The sequence below is a fragment of the Ceratotherium simum genome, chromosome 5, assembly GCF_057802395.1.
Source record: "Ceratotherium simum simum isolate JZ-2026a chromosome 5, ASM5780239v1, whole genome shotgun sequence".
Taxonomy (NCBI): Eukaryota; Metazoa; Chordata; class Mammalia; order Perissodactyla; family Rhinocerotidae; genus Ceratotherium; species Ceratotherium simum.
In genome coordinates, this window is record NC_141904.1 from 16,696,831 (window position 1) to 16,717,980 (window position 21,150).

Genomic DNA, 21,150 nt, shown 5'->3' on the forward strand with positions numbered 1-21,150 from the left:
GTTTATTATTTCTAATAGTTTTTTGGTGGAGCCTTTAGGGTTTTCTTTGTATAAAATTATGTCATCTGCAAATAGTGACAGTTTTACTTCTTCCTTTCTAATTTGGATACCTTTTATTTATTTTTCTTGCCTAAGTGCTCTGGCTAGGACTTCCAGTACTATGTTGAATAAAAGTGGCAAGAGTGGGCATCCTTGTCTTGTTCCTAATCTTAGAGGAAAAGCTTTCAGTTTTTCACTGTTGAGTATGATGTTAGCTGTGGGTTTGTTGTATATGGCTTATGTTGAGGTGCTTTCCTTCTATATCTATTTTATTGAGAGTTTTTATCATAAATGGCTGTTGAATCTTGTCAAATGCCTTTTCTGCATCTGTTGAGATCATATGGTTTTTTTTCTTTATTTTGTTAATGTGGTGTATGTATCATGTTGATTGATTTGTGGATGGTGAACCATCCTTGCATCTCTGGGATAGATCCCACTTGATCGTGGTGTATGATCCTTTTAATATATTGTATTCAGTTTGCTAATATTCTGTTGAGGAGTTTTGCATATATGTTTGTTAGAGATAATGGCCTGTAATTGTCTTTTTTTGTGTTGTCCTTATCTGGTTTTGGTATCAGGGTAATGTTGGCCTTGTAAAATGGGTTAGGAAGTATTCCCTCCTCCTCAGTTTTTGGAAGAGTTTCAGAAGGATAGGTACTAAATCTTTGGTAGAATTCACCGGTGAAGCCATCTGGTCCTGGACTTTTGTTTTTTGTGAGGTTTTTGATTGCTGTTTCAATCTCCTTACTAGTGATTGGTCTATTGAGATTTTTTGTTTCTTCATGATTCAGTCTTGGAAAGTTGTATGATTCTAAGAATTTATCCATTTCTTCTAGGTTGTCCAATTTGTTGGCATATAGCTGTTCATAGTAGTCTCTTATATTCTTTGTATTTCTGTGGTATCTTTTGTAACTTCTCTTTTGTTTCTGATTTTATTTATTTGAGCTTTCTCTCTTTTTTTCTTAGTCTAGCTAAAGGTTTGCCAAATTTGTTTTTTTTCAAAGAACCAGCTCTTAGTTACGTTGATCTTTTCTGTTGTCTTATTAGTCTCTATTTCATTTATTTCTCTTCTGATTTTTATTGTTTTCTTCCTTCTACTGACTTTGGGCTTCATTTATTCTTCTTTTTCTAATTCCTTTGGGTGTAATGTTAGATTGTTTATTTGAGATTATTTTTGTTTCTTAAGGTAGGCCTGTATTGCTATAAACTTCCCTGTTAGTACTTTTATTTATCCCAAAAATTTTGGTATGTCGTATTTTCATTTGTTTCTAGGTATTTTTTGATTTCTCCATTTGGCTCAAAAGTTCAGTAGAATGTTTAACTCCACATATTTGTGATTTTTCCAGCTTTCTTTTTGTAGTTGATTTCTAGTTTCATACCGCTTTGGTCTGAAAAGATGCTTGGTATGATTTCAGTCTTCTTAAATTTATTGCAACTTGTTTTGTGTCCCAACATATGGTCTGTTGTTGAGAATGTTCCATATGCACTTGAGAAGAATGTGCATTCTGCTGCTTTTGGATGAAATGTTCTGTTATGTATCTATTAAGTCTGTCTGGTCTAATGTGTCCTATAAGCTGATGTTTCCTTATTGACTTTCTGTCTGGATGAATCCGTTGATGTAAGTGGGGTGTTCAAGTCCCCTACTATTATTGTGTTGCTGTCAATTTTTCCCTTTAGGTATGTTAATAACTGCTTTATATATTTTGGTGCTCCTATGTTGGGTGCATATATATTAATAACTGTTACGTCTTCTTGATGGATTGTCCCCTTTATCATTAAATAATGTCTATCTTTGTCTCTTATTAACTTTTTTGGCTTGAAGTCTGTTTTGTCTGATATAAGTATGGCTACATTTGTTTTCTTTTGGCTACCATTTGCTTGGAGTATCGTCTTCCACCCCTTCACTTTCAGCCTTTGCTTGTCTTTAGGGCTGAGATGAGTCTCCTGAAGGCAGCATATACTTGCGTTTTGTTTTTTAATCCATCCAGCCACTCTGTGCCTTTTGATTGGTGAGTTCAATCTGTTTACATTTAGGGTGATTATTAATATAGGAGGATTTAAGACTGCCATTTTATCTTTTGTTTTCTAATTGCTCTGTATCTCCATTGTTTCCTTTCTCTTGTGTTTCTCTCTGGCATTTTAGTTTGTTGGTTTTCTATGTTTTTCTCAGTTTCCTCTTTTTTTATAATTCGCGTCTTTGCTCCAGATTTTTGTTTTGTGGTTACCATGAAGTTTGTATAAAACATCTCATAGATAAAATAGTATTTTTTCTGCTAATGGCAGCATATCTTCATTTGCCTGTACAGGTTTTGTCCTTTTTCTAATGTGCTTTTTATGATTCGTTCGTTGTGCATTTATTAAATGGTGCTGGCTTGTGTTGCAACACTTGTTTAAAGATACAGAGGTAAATAAGTTTCTGGCCTTGAGTAAGTGAAACCTAGCGATTGGTGACAGTACAATGTGATAAGTGCTATAATAGGAGAATGGACAAGGTGCTTTTTGAACAAACTGAGGAGCACGAATTAAGGAAGGCTTCCTTTTGGAGGTCATATTTGAGTTGATTCTTAAAGAATAGGTTACCATGCAAGGAAGGAAGAAAGACATTCTGGGAAGAGCAAATCACAGAGAAGTAAGCATTGAATGTTTTAGAATGGTCAGTGGTAGGTGAGAATGGAGTATGGAGTTTGTAGAGAAAGCTTAATGGTACAAAATTTTGGGGGGAGAGGGTGGATGGGGCCAGATTCTGAAAGGCCTTATGTGTCATTCCGAAGACTTGGGATTTTAAAGGCTGCTTTGAAGTTTTTTCTTTTTCTTTTTCTTTTTTTTTTTTTTTTTGACAGTTTTTAGTTGTGCCTTTATGAAAGGTTTTATAAAGAAAGACACATAATCAGACTTGTATTTTAGAAAGATCACTTGGTGGTAGTGTGGAGGATGGACTGATTGGAGCAGGTGAAGCTGAGGTAGGAAGGTAAACTAGAAAACTCTTACAGTGTTGAGAGTGAGAAATGATGAGAGTTCCGCTAAGGCAGGAGTAGGTATGGGAATAAAACTTAAAGGGTGGATGTGGCAGTCTTAGAAGCTATATTTAGTGAGACTCTGGAGGTTGGATGTGGAATGCTGGTGAAGAGGAGTCTGGATGGTATCAAGATATCTGGTTTGATTTCTCCGTGAATGATGGTGTTAGCATCCAAGAGAATAAGGGATGCAGGAGGAAGAGCAGGTTTTTAGATGAGGGTTAAGGGGAGATAAGTTCGTATTTGCTCATGTTGAGCTTGAGTTATCTGTGGGTTATCAAAGGAGAGATGAGATTCCTAGTAGGCAGTTAGATATGTGGGTCTAAGCTCAGGAGAGAATGATTTGAGCTGGAGGTAAAGATTTGGAAATCACTTGTTTATAAGTGGTAATTAAGCCAGGTTTATGGGCAAATCACTCTGGAAGGAGTGTGTAGACCAGTTTTTAACTTGGGGTAGTGTTGTATCTCTGTTTCAAAAGGGGAAAAGGTTCATGATCCCCATGAGATTCTGTGCAGCCATTTGTGTCTGTGTATATGTGTATCATCAGATTCTCAGAGGGGTCTGTGACCCAGTAAAGTTTACTGTGAAATACTGGAATGGAGTAAGAAGGATAGTTCCTAGTACAGAAATGTGAGGAATACTGAAATTAAGGAGGAGATAGAAGAAGAGGAGACGGAGGAGACAGTACTGTTAAGGGGGGAAGGGAGGAGAGCATTTCAAGGAAGAATGATCAGCCAGAACTGCCCATTGGTTTGTGATTAGCAATTTTTGCCTTCCTTTAGATTGATTCTAGGGAAATACTTTAGCATATGAATAACTGGAGGGGAAGTTGCTGTAGGGAAGCAAGGTTTGAAGGTAGAAGGTAGAAGTGAGAGAGCGTATGAATAAAGTTAGGTGGGTAACTGGACAGGGAGGATGGGAGCCAGAGCAGTGGAGGAGGGGAAGCTTCATCTTGGAGGGAAGAAGAAAAGGATATTCGCGCGCGCGTGTGTGTTTTGGGGGGAGTGGCTATGGGTAGGATGGGAGGTGATGAGAGGGAAAATATTTAAATATGTAAAGCTTCTGGTAAATTTGACAGCATGAAAACATGGGAGGGGGAGTGGAAATACACAAGCTTTATTGGATTTTATTTTGTAACTTTTATAGAAAATTTCAGCATACACAATAGAACTCTACCTCAACAATTAATGATATCCAAATGCAAGACTTCTGATATACTCTATAGATCTTGCCATAAAATCTTAGAATCATCAAATTTTAGAGCTGGAAAGAGCTTAGATAGATATTTAAGTCACTTTATAGCTTTAAGAAATGGAAGGCCAAGTCACTTTTAAAGGTGCATCGTTATTTATTACATTTTTTCCCTTAAAATTATCAGATTTAGACAGTTCCCGAATCCCCGCTTCAGGACTGAAGGACGCCATTTTCTTAGGTGCTGTGAGAGTTGCTGGGGCTGTCAGACTTCCCTGGGAATTGCCCTTGGCTGAAGAGAGTCCCCTCACCCAACTTCACATCCCCTTCCTGGGAGTAGCCTCTGTCCAAGGACTAGTCCATTAAAGACCTGGCTCCCTCGCCCTAGCAGAGGACAACCTTGAAGAGCCATCCTAGCTTCAGAGCTCCCTGTGGGGTCATCCGAGGCCTTTATTGTGGTTACATCCCAGCCTAACTTGTTCTTCCTCTGCCCCGTCCTTCCTCCCCTGATAAACTTCCAGCACACTAACTTCTCTCCCAAGAGTTTGAGTACCTAGGAACCTGACTTCCAACATTGATGAACTTTAAAATTTCTTTTGATTTTTAACAGATTTGCTAAGCTTTAAAAGATTTAACATCTTAGAGTTTTTCATTTTTATGAGAAATATCCAGATAAATGTTGAAAGATAGAATCATCTAATATAATGAAAGAAAATGATTAATTTGTATAGTGCCAAACATACAGAAAAAATTCATTATTAGGATATTTTTTGGGATGGAACAAAAAGAGGAATACCTTTTCAAACATGTTGGATAAAGATCTTGGCATTTAATTGGCGCCCCCACCTCCCCCTTCATTTAGTCATTTAGTGTTTCCACTGTCTCATTTTTATTACCTTTTGTAAATTAAAGGTTGTCACCCCTCCACTCCCTGCCCCGTTTGAGCTCAGGTTCACGTGTTTTATTGACTTTTCTTAACTTGAGAAAATTTAAAATATGGACAAGATTTTTTTCTTTTTTGGTCATACTGTAGAGAATGGAAACATATGAAGCATATTTGAAACAAATATGGTTAGATTGAGTATTAAAAAAGTCTTGCCCTCATGGTACAGGAAAGGTTTGCTTAGCAGAATCCAAGACTACTTTCCTGAACAAAATATTTGAAGATTTTCTATCTATAACATTTGAGAGTGTCTTTCCAAGATCAAATGTGTCACTTGTCATCATTCAGTCAAATGTTTTGTCATTGCTTAACTTACTGCCCTGTCTTGGATCCAAGAGCTTCAGAGCAATGTGATTTGGCTGGCAACAAAGTTTTTTGCTGTTTAATAAAGCTTTTTCCCCCCTCGTCTTCTTCAGTATTTGTTTTTATATATGTGACTATAGATAAACTTCGGTGGTCAGTAAAGTTATCTGGGCCGTTTGGAAAGGAATGGCTGGCAGGAAAAGTATATGTTGTCTTATTCAGTAGTGATTGCTGAGGATATTGGCTTTAGAATCAGTAGCAGAACTGAACCTAGAAAACTTCCTATTTAAGAAGTCTACTTTTTTGAGTATTTTAAGATAACTAATTACTATTTTCTTAAGTTTCTTTACTTAGTAATGATTTTAAGAAAATCTCATGGAATATAATTATTCCATTTTAGCAAGTGAAGTTTTGTCACTTTTGTTTTCCTCCTTTTGCCTTAGAGCTTTAATATGAGTTTCTGGTAGCTTTTTATTTTCTAATTATTTTTGATGTGGGTCCATTTGTTGGGAAGCAAATTTAGGCTGTGATGTAAAGCATATTTTATTCAACTAGTATGTAGAAATGTATCTTTTATGATATCTCTTCTGTTTCATGTTGCTTGCGTTATCAGTAAAAGCAGAAAACTGCCTGTCTTTTGTAAGATGCCATGTATTTTAACAGCTGTTGGGTTCTATACTGTTCTTATTTTTCTCTTTGATTATTTTGGTTAAAACTGGTTGAGGTATTATTATAAAGATTGGTTTTTTTTTTTCCCTTTCCAGATACTTTTCCATATATCTCATATATCTAAGTTTTAATGAGATTTATTTGAATTTTTTTGTGGATTCCTTGACCATGTAATACTCTAGTGTCCAAGAATGCTTCTTGGAGAAATGGTGTGATGTTTTTAATTATTAACCATGTCCTGCCTGTGTGCATTTTTTGCTTTCTGATAGTGGCATTTCAGGATGTTGTTCATGTGAATCTTGGCTAATTTTTCCTGATCCTTAAGTGTCATCTCATCAACAACAAATGAGGTTTATATAAAATTACTTGCATTATTTGGGGTTATTGATTAGGCAATCCTTGTTGCTCTAATAGAAGCATTACCGGGAAAAGGAATTCTGGAGAGGTGGTCAATACAGATGGTTTTTATTGTAATAAATATGATTTTTGTGCATATGCCATTTGTTAGATTTATATGATGCATTTTTGTTAAATGCCAAAATTAAGCCATTGAGATAGTTTAATTCATTTTACTTAAATTATTTTCATTGGGATCCTTTCTTTTCCATGTAAACTTTAAAATGAGGATTAATCCTTTAGTCTCTTTGTTGTTATTCCTGTCTAATTTGTCCATGTTACATTTTAACCTGTTGTAGCTTTTGCCATTGTACATTTTATTTTATGATCGTTATAATTGCCAGGTTCAGTGTTCACAGGATCATTTTTTAGTCATTAACAAATTTTGCTAAGCGTTTTAGCCATTATCAGTTTTATTTTTTCTTGTATCTCCTCCCTGTACCCCCTAAAACTGAATTTACCCCCAGTAATCTGGTCTGAATATTAGTGAGGTTAAACACCATCCCTGTTAAAATGGAGACTCAAAAGATCTTGCTTCAAAAGTGATTAAGACATAATTTACTGGTTAGTCTGCATGTCGACATGAAATTTATAGTATGGTTACCTTTACCAATGGTATTTTGAATGAATGAGTTACCAGTTGCTTTGTTCAAAATTGGAATCAGTTATGTATTTAGAAAAGTTTGCCAGGAGACTAATGATGTCCTTATTGTTTGCTTGTGCTAAGGAGGAGTTCCTTTCCCTTGTGTGGTGAAAGGGGAAAGCTGATTTGAGACGTAATTACGGTTTGCTTATTTTTGGTGCTGTGGTCTCTCTCTCAAACTTATGCTGCTCTGTAAATCTTGATGCTGGCAGTGATTCTGGTCAGGGGTAGGGTTAAAGTGCATGGCAGCCAATCAAAGTGCTAACTTTGGTATATTAATACTGTAATGATTCGCATGATCTATTTTAAATCGGTTTAATAAAAGAAAAGTTTTATAGCTAAAAAAGCATGTTGATTGAGAAAGTATAACTTAAAATATTTTTTGATGGCTGAATTCAAGCCCTTTTCCAGGGCTTTAAAGTTTTTTTCTAAGTTAAATTTAAATCTGGTTTAAAAATTTATTTAAATTGTTGATTTTGTTAGGTGTGATAATGGCATTGTGGTTACATAAAATGTACTTTGTGGGCCGGCCCGGTGGCTTAGCGGTTAGGTGCGCGTGCTCTGCTACTGGCTGCCTGGGTTCAGAACCCCGGGTGCGCACCGACGCACCGCTTCTCCGGCCTTGCTGAGGCCGCGTCCAACATACAGCAACTAGAAGGATGTGCAGCTATGACATACAACTACCTACTGGGGCTTTGGGGAAGGAAAAAAAAGGGGTGGGGGAGGATTGACAATAGATGTTAGTTCAGAGGCGGTTTTCCACAGCAAAAAGAGGAGGATTAGCACGGATGTTAGCTCAGGGCTGATCTCCCTCACCAAAAAAAAAAAAAGAAAGAAAATGTACTTTGTAATGACTTATACTGATGTATATAGAGATGAATTGATGATGTCTGGCATTTGCTTTGAAATATTTAACAAAAGATGGGTAGATGAAGCAAATGTGGCATAATCTTGAGAATTATTGAATCTGGTTGATAGGTATATTGAGGTTAATTATACTAATTTCTGATTTTGTCTGAAAATTTTCATAATAAAAAGTTTCACAAAAGTAAGAGTGTTAAAAAAATCTGATATTAAATATTTTATTAAATTAATTATCAGCAGTTGTGTATTCCCAGAAATCCCAGAATTACCATTGTGGTAATCTAAAACTGAATTTGTCTCAAATTATAATTGGCTGACTTGGGGATGGGAAAAATTAAGAGGGAGAATAAATAAGGAATTGGTAACTTTTTAAAAGTGAAGAGTAAAAATGAATATTTAGTCTTTAGTCTTTTTTTTTTTTTTATTACTATTTTTGTTTTTTTGTGAGGAAGACTAGTTCAGGACCAGCCCTGAGCTAACATCTGCCAGTCCTCCTCTTTTTGCTGAGGAAAACTGGCCCTGGGCTAACATCCATGCCCATCTTCCTCCACTTTATATGGGACGCCGCCACAGCGTGTCTCGCCAAGTGGTGCGTTGGTGGGAGCCCGGGATCCGAACCGGCGAACCCCCCGCCGCCGCAGCAGAGCGCGCGCACCCAACCGCTTGCGCCACCAGGTCAGCCCCCTAGTCTTTAGTCTTTTTAGGGTCAATATAGCATCATTTAATATTGTTTAAACAGGGCACATAGTGTCAGTTTCATTTACTTACAAGACAACTTGTATTATGTAAAGGAAAGTAATTCCTGTGATACATTGCAGATTAAGGATTCAAGGCAATGTAGTGAGAAAATTTTTTGTCATGAACTATAAATTTCTAAAGTCTGAGGATGTGTATTTTCAGCAAGTCTTTTTTTGTACTTGAGTATGAAACTATATGGAAGATGATCTAAGCTAAAATAAAGTAAACCTCTCCCCAAACACTCCCCAGTTTTTATAGTACAGTGTACCAGTGAGTGACATGTTTCCCCTTGGCTGGGATTGCCCATCCATTTTATTTTCTAGGATAAGAGATATTTTTACAATTTAAAAAGTGTTTTCTGGTATTTCTTAATTTTGGGGGGAGGAATTTCCTTAAGGACATATAGTAGGTATATGGCTAACATTTATCCTAGCTCTAAGAAGCCTGTGAACTTTTTTCTTTGTTCTTCTTATCACTTGAGCTGCCTTTGTTGTAAGGTGTAAAATTAGGTTGGTTAGCTGAGTGCATAAAACAAGTTTGCCTATAGGCATCTTTAACGGTAGATTAAAGTTTCAAATATCTGTGTTGGGGAATGGTTGGGCAAGCCAATAGGTAATATGAGGCCAGGTAATGGAAATTTTTAACTCAGCGGTGGAGTCATGGATCAGTAAGTGATAATTTCTCTTGTTTTCTAGCCTATTTTCAGTTCTCAATATTAGACATACCAGTCAACAACGGGCTACATATGTGATGGTGGTCCTATTAGATTAGTACCATATAACCTAGGTGTGTAGGAGGCTATACCATCTAGGTTTGTAGTAAATACACTCTAGGATGTTCACACAGTGAGGAAATCGCCTTATGACACATTTCTCAGAACGTATCCCCATTGTTAAGCTACACACGATTATACCCTCCTCATACCTCAGAAGAATACAAAGATATGTAGGGTGTAAGTCTTTTAAGGTGCTTAGTAGTTCAGGGTAGGTTTTGATTGACATGACTAGTGAAAAGAAGATCAGTGATGGAACGAAGGCTTCTTAAGAAGAGGTAATCATTACTTATCACTTAGCTTGTACAATTTGCAAATTATTAAGGGTTATAAAATGATGACCTTCAAATTATATCATTCTTCATTCATTGGCTGCATTATTCTTGTAAAGAGAAAATTCTCATCTGTGATTTGGTTATTTGGTGGTATAGTTCATATATAGTTACATCAGAATAAGTACTTGATTCTTGCTCTTTATTTACCAGTTTTCAAACTAATGAGCTGGTTCACTAGCATCCTGAGACTGATTTTCTTTCTTTCTTTTAAATGAGCTCAGAGATTTGAACATTTTAGATGTGCTTCATTCCATTGCATTTATGCATGTTCAGATTTTCTCATCTTTGGCCAGTGGAAACGTCTTCAGGTTTGCTCTTGAGTCCCTTTAACACTCTCCTCATCTTTGATAGTTTTCTTGCTTTCTGACATAACAAAGTAATCAAAACTCATTTTGTCTCATTTATGTAACATATCTGGAATCTGCCTTTTGTCCAAGAATCCGTGATTCCTTTGAACAGGAAATTGTTTTTCAATATCATTATCTGAGTTCATTGCTACTGGAGTTGGTCCCCTGCTTCCAGGCCTTTTCAGTGTATAGTGCTAGGAAATATGTATATTTAAGATGAAAACATGAGTTCATACTGACAAATCCAGTTGAAATTGAGGACTGCAGGATTTTGTACTTAACTTTTTCTGGCTTACGACTTCCTTCCTTCCTCCTACTAAAAAAAAAAAAACCCAGATTCTCAAGGACATCAAGATGCACTTTATCCCACGATAGACACGAACACTTTTATAATAACTGTCAACACTGCCACCAACAATGTGATTACTGAAAACCAAAAAAAAGAGTGTGCAGAGATTAGAGTCAATTTTCTGTGTTAGAAAGTCACTTAAAATAGTTAATCTCTGAATGGTTAAACCATGAATTTGATATAAAATTATAGTTAATTTGTTTCATTTTGTTTTTGATTTTTAGGGATTTCCTTGAAAATTTTAGTTTTACTATATAATTATGTAAAATATTTGCATGGTTTGAAAGTTAAAAACTGCAAAATAGGTTAAACCCAGAATAGTCCAGTCCTATCCCTGTTTACTTCACTTTGTTCAGTCTCTGCTTCCCAATAGGTAATGTATTTTTTTAACCTTATGGTTTATTCTTTTAAGTGCATACATATGTATCTATAACTATATACATTCATATCTCCTACGCCCTTCCTTCTTTAGTCAAGGGTACTGTAAGGTATTCCTGCATTGGGTAGAAGGTTGGCCTGCATAACTACTGGGGCCTTGTCTTAAGTTTTTTTTTAATTTTAGAGTTGCACAACTATAACCATGATACGATGTTAGAACATTTTCACCATCCCCCCAAATTCCATTGTGCCTGTTTACAGTTAACCTCTGCTCCCACTCCTAGCCCTAGGCAACGACTATTTTTGCTTTTCTGTAATTTCTAGACATTTTTATATAAATGAGATAATACAATAATGTACTGTTTCACTTTAGGCTTCTTTCACTTAGCATAATGTTTTTGAAGTTCATCATGTTGTGGTATATACCAGTAGTTTGTTCTTGTAATTGCTGAGCAGTATTCTATTATATAAGTATGTATACTGCATTTTGTTTACTCACTAGTTGGTGGCCATTTGGATTTTTTCCAGTTTTTGTCTAATATGAATAATGCTGCTGTGCATTCACATACATTTCTTTATAGGGACTTATATTTTCTTTTCTCTTTGAGTAGGTTCCTAGGATTAGAATTGCTGGTTTGTGTGGTAAATATATTTAACTTTTTAAGAAACGACCAAACTGTTTTCCAATATGATTTACCCTTTTACATTCTCACCAGTAATAGAGAAGGGTTCCAGTTTCTCCACATCTTTGCCAACTCTTGGTATTGTTTGTCATTTTGAATTTATCCATTCTAATAGCTATGTAGCAGTATGCCATGGTTTTACTTCCCTTAAAAACTAATGATACTGAGCATATTATCATATGCTTACTAGACATTCATATATTTTCTTTGGTGAAATCTTTTACAGCAACTAGAAGGATGTGCAACTATGATGTACAACTATCTACTGGGGCTTTGGGGGAAAAAATAAATAAAATAAAAAAAAAAACTTATAAATCTTTTGCCCACTTTTTTTTTTTTGTTATAATTTTTATTTATTTATTTATTTTCCCCCAAAGCCCCAGTAGACAGTTGTATGCCATAGCTGCACATCCTTCCAGCTGCTGCATGTGGGACGCGGCCCCAGCGTGGCCAGAGAAGCGGTGCGTCGGTGCGCGCCCGGGATCCGAACCCGGGCCGCCAGCAGCGGAGCGTGAGCACTTAACCCCCAAGCCACGGGGCCGGCCCTGCCCACTTTTTAAATTGAATTATCTTACTGATTTGTAGTATTTCTTTTTAATATATCATGGTATAAGCCATTTATCAGATATATGATTTGCAAATGTTTTTTCCCAACCTGTGGATTATCTTTTCATTTTCTTTTTTTTTTTTTTTATTCATTATATATATATATTTTTTTTAATTTTTTGTTTATTGCAGTAACATTGGTTTATAACATTGTAAAAATTTCAGGTGTACATCATTGTACTTCTATTTCTGCATGGACCACATCATGTTCACCACCAAAATACTAATTACAACCCATCACCACACACATGCACCGAATTATCCCTTTCACCCTCCTCCCTCCCCCCCTCCCCTCTGGCAACCACCAATCCAATCTCTGTCCCTATGTATCCGTCCATTGTTGTCACTATCTACTACTTAATGAAGGAAATCATACGGTATTTGACCTTCTCCCTCTGACTTATTTCACTTTGCATTATACCCTCAATGTCCATCCATGTTGTCACAAATGGCTGGGTTTCGTCGTTTCTTATGGCTGAGTAGTATTCCATTGTGTATATATACCACAGCTTCTTTATCCATTCGTCCCTTGATGGGCACTTAGGTTGCTTCCAAGTCTTGGCTATCGTGAATAAGGCTGCAATGAACACAGGGGTGCATGTACCTTTGCAAATTGGTGTTTTCAAGTTCTTTGGATAAATACCCAACAGTGGAATAGCTGGATCATATGGTAGTTCTATCGTTGATTTTTGAGGAATCTCCATACTGTTTTCCATAGTGGCTGCACCAGTTTGCACTCCCACCAGCAGTGTATGAGAGTTCCCTTCTCTCCACATCCTCTCCAACACATGTTGTTTCCTGTCTTGTTAATTATAGCCATTCTGACGGGCGTGAGGTGATATCTCATTGTAGTTTTGATTTGCATTTCCCTGATAATTAGTGATTTTGAACATCTTTTCATGTGTCTGTTGGCCATCTGTATATCTTCTTTGGAGAAATGTCTGTTCAGGTCTTTTGCCCATTTTTAATTGGGTTGGTAGTTTTTGTTGTTGAGATGCATGAGTTCTTTATATATTTTGGAGATTAAGCCCTTATCAGATGTATGGTTTGCAAATATCTTCTCCCAATTGTTAGGTTGTCTTTTCGTTTTGTTGATGGTTTCCTTTGCTGTGCAGAAGCTTTTTAGTTTGATGTAGTCCCATTTGTTTATTTTTTCTATTGTTTCTCTTGCCCGGTCAGATGTGGTGTTTGAAAAGATGTTGCTAAGACCGATGTCGAAGAGCGTACTGCCTATGTTTTCTTCTAGAAGTTTCACAGTTTCAGGTCTTACATTCAAGTCTTTAATCCATTTGGAGTTAATTTTTGTGTATGGTGTAAGGTAAGGATCTACTTTCATTTTTTTGCATATGGCTATCCAGTTTTCCCAACACCATTTGTTGAAGAGACTTTCTTTTCCCCATTGTATGTTCTTGGCTCCTTTGTCAAAGATTAGCTGTCCATAGATGTGTGGGTTTATTTCTGGGCTTTCGATTCTATTCCACTGATCTGTGTGTCTGTTTTTGTGCCAGTACAATGCTGTTTTGGTTACTATAGCTTTGTAGTATATTTTGAAGTCAGGGAGTGTGATACCTCCAGCTTTGTTCTTTTTTCTCAGGATTCCTTTAGCTATTCGGGGTCTTTTGTTGTTCCATATAAATTTTAGAATTCTTTGTTCTATTTCTGTGAAAAATGTTGTTGGAACTTTGATAGGGATTGCATTGACTCTATAGATGGCTTTAGGAAGTATGGACATCTTAACTATGTTAATTCTTCCAATCCAAGAGCATGGAATATCTTTCCATTTCTTTGTGTCTTCTTCAATTTCTTTCAGCAATGTTTTATAGTTTTCGGTGTACAGATCTTTCACCTCTTTGGTTAAGTTTATTCCTAGGTATTTAATTCTTTTTGTTGCAATTGTAAATGGGATGGTATTCTTAATTTCTCTTTCTGCTACTTCGTTGTTAGTGTACAGAAATGCAACTGATTTTTGTATGTTGATTTTGTATCCTGCAACTTTACCATATTCGTTTATTACTTCTAAAAGTTTTCTGGTGGATTCTTTAGGGTTTTCTATATATAAAATCATGTCATCTGCAAATAGTGACAGTTTCACTTCTTCCTTTCCAATTTGGATCCCTTTTATTTCTTTCTCTTGCCTGATTGCTCTGGCTAGGACTTCCAATACTATGTTAAATAGGAGTGGTGACAGTGGACATCCTTGTCTGGTTCCTGTTCTTAGAGGGATAGCTTTCAGTTTTTCACCATTGAGGATAATATTAGCTGTGGGTTTCTCATATATGGTCTTTATTATGTTGAGGTACTTTCCTTCTATACCCATTTTATTCAGAGTTTTTATCATAAATGGATGCTGGATCTTGTCAAATGCTTTCTCTGCATCTATTGAGATGATCATGTGATTTTTGTCCTTCATTTTATTAATGTGGTGTATTACGTTGATTGATTTGCGAATGTTAAACCATCCCTGCATACCTGGAATAAATCCCACTTGATCATGGTGTATAATCTTTTTAACGTATTGTTGTATGCGATTTGCTAGTATTTTGTTGAGGATTTTCGCATCGATGTTCATCAGTGATATTGGCCTGTAATTTTCTTTTTTTGTGTTGTCCTTGTCTGGTTTTGGTAGACAATGGTGCCTTTTGAAGTACAAGTTTTTAATTTTGTGGAAATCCATTTTACAATTTTTTCCCTTTTGTGGATTGTGCATTTAACACTTTGTCCATCCCAAAGTCAGGGTTTTCTCCTAGAATTTTAACTCGTACATTTAGGTGTCTGTGATCCATTTTCAGTTAATATTTGTGTATGTTGGGAGGTAAGGATCTAAGTTCTTTTTTTCTTTTTGTCATTTGGATATCAAGTTGTCCCACATGATGTTTTGAAAATACTCTCTTTTCCCTGTTGAATTATCTGGGCACAGAAATCAGTTGACCATAAATGTAAGAATTTCTTTTTGGACTCTATTCTGTTTCATTGATTTATATGCCTATCCTTTTGCCATTGCCACACTGTCTTGATTACTGAGGCTTTTATAGAAGATTTTGAAATTTGGTAGTGTAAGTCTTACAGCTTTGTTGTTGTTTTTCAAAATTGTTTTGGCTATCCTAGGTCCTCTGGTTCCATAGGAATTTTAGAATCAGTCTGTCAATTTCTTTAAAAAAAGCCACCTGGGATTCTCATAAGGATTACATTGAATTTATAGATCAACGTGGGGAAAATTGCCATCTTGTTTGAGGTCTCTCTCTTTAACCTGGGCTTGTACAACCTCAGGCTAGTAAGAGCTGAGCTGTTTGCCCTCCCCAACTGGCCAGCCCTCTGAGAAGTCCCTTCTAGTGATAATGCCTTTGGGCCTATGCATTCCGGACTGCACTAAATGGAATGAGCCCTCTTCCACCACAGCAGCTTCTGGTCCTCATGGGGTAACACTGATTGGAGCTGGGTGGTTCCGGGAGAACTGGATAGTGCCGGACTAGAACACCACAAATTCCCACTGTCCTTACCTGAAATTCAGCAGTTTTTCAAACAAAGTGGTTCTCAGATGCTTTTATGTCTTTGGCCATGAAAATGACTCTCTTTGTCAAAAATTTGTAGGTTTATAGTTGCTTTTAAGGGAGAGGGTTTGCTGATTTCACTTGGTTATAGCCAGAAGTACCTTCTCTCACATGCTTGTTTTAAATTATGTGATGTGTATGAGGAAATAGGTGCTGCTTTGAGTTACTAACCATTTGTCCTGAATTGGGAACCAAGGAGCATTTGCTTCTTTGGGGGTTAAGGGTGGAGATAGAAACTGGTCTAGTTGCTTTCCCCTTCCTGGTTCATATGTATAGGTCATTTATAATGGGTCAAGTTGGGGAACCACTTTAACTTTTATACTATATTGCTATACTTAGGATGCTTGTGGTTTATGAGCATGGTCATTTTGTATTCTATCAGAAGAATTTGAGATCAGTATTATGCCCTATTTTATTTTGTTTTAATACATTTAAACATAATTCTTTTTCCATTGTCATTGTATTTTGATTTTCTGTAGGAGAATTTGAGTTTATTAGTATTCCTTTTTTCTTTTAATAAATGAATAATTCTTTTTCATCATAACTACGTATTGATCTTTCCTTAGTTTATTATGATTAGTATATATACAGTAAAATGGTTTGAAATTATATTTTTTTCTGTGACAATGCCTTTGTACTGATTGTTTAATGCCCTCAAACTATGTTTAATGAGGGCAGGGAGTAAGTCTCTCTTGCTCATATCTTTTTCCAAGTGTCTAACACAAGATAATAAAACCAGTATGATTTTGTTCAATATGTTGTAGCATTACCATGTTGTGTTAAGTTGAGGTCCCAAAGGTTTTAAGCCTAGTTTGTGCTTTTGGTGACTGATCTCCAACCTCTTTGTAGCCTTTGGAGATGAGGATAAGAAAGTAGACCAGAACATACTGTTTGGGGGGAGAAGCACAGAATTAAGGAAGATGCTGGTTTGAGATAAAGGAATGGGGAATATGGCGTAGAAGTGAAGTGAGCTATTGATTATTTTTCTGTCTCCTGTAAGATAGATTTTTTGGTTACCTGGTCTGGTGAGTTTAAGTCATCTCAATTTTAATGGATTACTTATAATCTCATCTTAACTTCAGTACATGAAATTGTAAATTTATTTTACTAAAATCTTTGCTTTCCTCCTTTTTCCCTCTTAGGACATTTGCTACAAGATCCTATTGCACCCACCAACTCCACCTGCCAACACTATGTCTGCAAAACTTGTAAAGGCAAGAAAATGATGATGAAACCTTCATGTAGCTGGTGCAAAGACTATGAGCAGTTTGAGGAAAACAAGCAGTTAAGCATCCTAGTGAACTGCTACAAAAAACTATGCGAATATATAACACAAACTACATTGGCACGGGATATAATAGAAGCAGTCGACTGTTCTTCTGATATTTTGGCTTTGCTTAATGATGGATCATTGTTTTGTGAGGAGACAGAAAAACCCTCAGATTCATCCTTTACTTTGTGTTTGACACATTCCCCTTTACCTTCGACCTCAGAACCCACAACTGATCCTCAAGCTAGTTTATCTCCAATATCTGAAAGCACTCTTAGCATTGCTATTGGCAGTTCTGTTATCAATGGTTTGCCTACTTATAATGGGCTTTCAATAGATAGATTTGGTATAAATATTCCTTCACCTGAACATTCAAATACGATTGATGTATGTAACACTGTTGACATAAAAACTGAGGATCTGTCTGACAGCTTGCCACCTGTCTGTGACACGGTAGCCACTGACTTATGCTCCACAGGCATTGATATCTGCAGTTTCAGTGAAGATATAAAGCCTGGTGACTCTCTATTACTGAGTGTTGAGGAAGTACTCCGCAGCTTAGAAACTGTTTCAAATACAGAGGTTTGTTGCCCTAATTTGCAGCCCAACTTGGAAGCCACTGTATCCAATGGACCTTTTCTGCAGCTTTCTTCCCAGTCTCTTAGCCATAATGTTTTTATGTCCACCAGTCCTGCACTTCATGGGTTATCATGTACAGCAGCAACTCCGAAGGTAGCAAAATTGAATAGAAAACGATCCAGATCAGAAAGCGACAGTGAGAAGGTTCAGCCACTTCCAATTTCTACCATTATCCGAGGCCCAACATTGGGGGCATCTGCTCCTGTAACAGTGAAACGAGAGAGCAAAATTTCTCTTCAACCTATAGCAACTGTTCCCAATGGAGGCACAACGCCCAAAATCAGCAAAACTGTACTTTTATCTACTAAAAGCATGAAAAAGAGTCATGAACATGGATCCAAGAAATCTCACTCTAAAACCAAGCCAGGTATTCTTAAAAAAGACAAAACAGTAAAGGAAAAGATTCCTAGTCATCATTTTATGCCAGGAAGTCCTACCAAGACTGTGTATAAAAAACCCCAGGAAAAGAAAGGGTGTAAATGTGGGCGTGCTACTCAAAATCCAAGTGTTCTTACATGCCGTGGCCAACGTTGCCCTTGCTACTCTAACCGCAAAGCCTGCCTAGATTGTATATGTCGTGGCTGCCAAAACTCCTATATGGCCAATGGGGAAAAGAAGCTGGAGGCATTTGCTGTGCCAGAAAAGGCCTTGGAGCAGACCAGGCTCACTTTGGGCATTAATGTGACTAGCATTGCTGTGCGCAATGCTAGCACCAGCACCAGTGTAATTAATGTCACAGGGTCCCCAGTAACGACATTTTTAGCTGCCAGTACACACGATGATAAAAGTTTGGATGAAGCTATAGACATGAGATTCGACTGTTAAATCAGTGGGTCTTTAAACCTACCTCTGGTAGGGAAATAGCTACAGTTTTACGGCAGCTATGGTTTTGTTGGTTTAACTTGCCGGAGCTCCTGCATATAGATCACTTGTATCAAGTGTTTTCATTGCTAAGTTATATGTGTTAGTGTCGGGGAAATAGTTTGCAGATAACGGAGGAGTAACCCTACAACTATATGTCCTTAGTTCTTACAGAACCTCATAGTTTGAGAACAAATGCTGATGCAACTGATTTATACAAAATGAACTTTGGCAAGGAAAATAACATTAACCTCATTGTTTATGGTCATGCTTTGTGCATAATCAAAGTTTATGATTAAATGTAAGGAAGTGGTATCTAGTCAGTCCATAAAGATTGTGCTAATTTTTTCTGAAAAAGTAGCCATTAGTTTGTTCAGGAGACTCAGTGCTGCCTTTGGATGCTGTTGATGTTTCTCCTGTTGAAAAGCTGATGTGTCCAGCTCAACCTTTGTGCTGACGTAATACCATTTCTGATCATGGAAATTGGCTACTGGTGTATGTAGCAGTTCTTAAATCAGCAGTATTATGAAAGAAAATTTGCCCCTATTAGAATGTTGAAGAAATCTGTCTTTTAAAAGTGAACAAATTGAAATTCTATCAGACTGCAGATGTTTAGCTGTTTATGCTACAAAACTCTTCTGAGTTGAGTCCCTTTTTTAGTTGTCTGACTCAATTTCTAGGGAAAAATTCTAAATCCTTCCTCCACTTAGAGCAATGTTCTAATTAGATAAATGAAGTAGAGAAGAGCAGTTTTATTCTGAAGGTAACTGAATTTAGACTATAGTATGTGACAGAATTTTAAAAAAATTATAAAAATGTTTTATTTAGAAATTGAGATTTATTTAAAATAATTTTGGAATAATGCCCCAAAACTTATCCAGATTTATGCATTGTACTTATTGCCATTGGCCACTTCTTTGATTTTTGTTTCCTCGAATAGTTTGCCACTGACTTTATTTTGAATATGCTCCTTTTTTTTTTAATTTTTAATAGGGTGCTATTCGTTATGAAGGCTTCTTTATAGAGGCCTAATAAAAATGCCTTTTTATGAAGCCTGTGCATTTAGGTAAGTTTGAAGCTAGAAGGATTTTCTTTAGAATGCTCTTTTGCATGTAAAGCACAAACTGTGTTTCAGTTTAAATGCACTTCTTCCTTTAATTTTTATGGGGAAGACAAGTGAGTCACAAACATTCTGTTGAAGGGAAATCTAGTCAGTTGCTTCAAAGAGCACAGCCCAGATAAAACAAGGACTGACTAGGTTGTAAAGAAATGACCTTATGATTTACAAGAAGAGTTGCTACTTTGACAGTGCTTATTTAAAGAAAAATACTGCTGGGAAATTTCCAATTTCTACTACGTTCACCATCTCTCGTGAGATCTGACATATGTTGAAGTTATGTTTTGATTTGGCACACAGCATGTTCAATGATGGTTACTCACCTAGTACAAGACATGGAGAAGAAACCTTTGGACACAGAGCAGATGACACCTCCTTCTGTTTTGTAGTGTATCCTGGTGTCATTTTCTGTGAATGTGGTCAGGTAGAGTTGTTTTTGTTGTTGTTGGGATTTTTTTTTTTTTTTTTTTTTTTTGGTCTCTTTTGGTGGGGTGGGGGTGGGCTAAAGCCATAGGAAGAAAAATGTGATGTATGTGTCCAGTATGTACTATTTTGTTTTTGTTTTGCAAGAAGAGTTGAACTATTTTTGATAACAAGAGTAAATGGTGGAAAATGCTTCTTAGTTGTCTTGTCTTTATTTGCTTTCCAAGTTTTGGAATTTTATTTAATTCCGCTAAGTGTTAGCAGTGTCTTATGAAACCTGTATTTGCCTAAAGTTTGTTAACACTTTTGTGTTGAACCCAGATGCCCTGCTATATAAACTTGTAAATCTGTTCTTTATTCACTAATGATCACTGCAAAAATGATTAGAAATGAGATTGTACACGTGGATGATTAGGATATATTTTGCAGATCTTCCAAACTTTCCTATGATCTTAAAATTCATAGAGTACTTTATTGCTTCCCAAGTTTGATAATCTTAGTTTTGTGTTTTTTTGATGCATGGGAGGTTGGCAATATAGACAAAGTGGAAATCATTAGTATGTGAGAGCCTTGATTGTTCTGTAATATTGCCAATGATGAATTCAGGTTGTTTTTAGCACAAGTTTCTCTTTTTTATGCTGGTATTCTCACTGCCACATTTTTGGAAACCTGTATTACACCTTAAATCTATCAATAAATGTTAGTTTTCTAATTCTATGTTGTAGAATACTGAGGAGTGTGGGATAGCATGCTCTGAATGGCTTATATTATATACATTTGGGGAAGAGTAATTAATTATAGTGCCTTGATTTTTACATTGTTTTTCTTTATACCATGAGTTATTTAGGAATGTTGACTAATGGCTAACTAGGGATGATTGAGAGATTATTACTGAAGTAACTGCATTTACTTCATCAGGATTTGAAACCACCAAAACAATAACAGCATTTAATATGACCCATCTTTACTTATTCTTTTGAGTCCTTGTTAACATAAATGATCAAATGATCTTTCACCTTAGG

At 36.4% G+C, this 21,150-nt stretch overlaps 1 protein-coding gene across 2 annotated transcripts in view; it reads left to right on the forward strand.

Annotated features, from left to right (window-relative positions):
• Positions 1 to 20,845, forward strand: part of MSL2 (MSL complex subunit 2) — a 39,410-nt gene extending 18,565 nt beyond the window's left edge. For both annotated transcript variants that reach the window (XM_004419343.3, XM_087430535.1), the window contains one exon: positions 16,961 to 20,845. In XM_004419343.3, the coding sequence (XP_004419400.1) occupies positions 16,961 to 18,552 (1,592 nt within the window). In that variant the 3' untranslated portion in view covers positions 18,553 to 20,845. The remainder of the gene's footprint in view (positions 1 to 16,960) is intronic.
• The last annotated feature ends 305 nt before the right edge of the window (positions 20,846 to 21,150 follow it).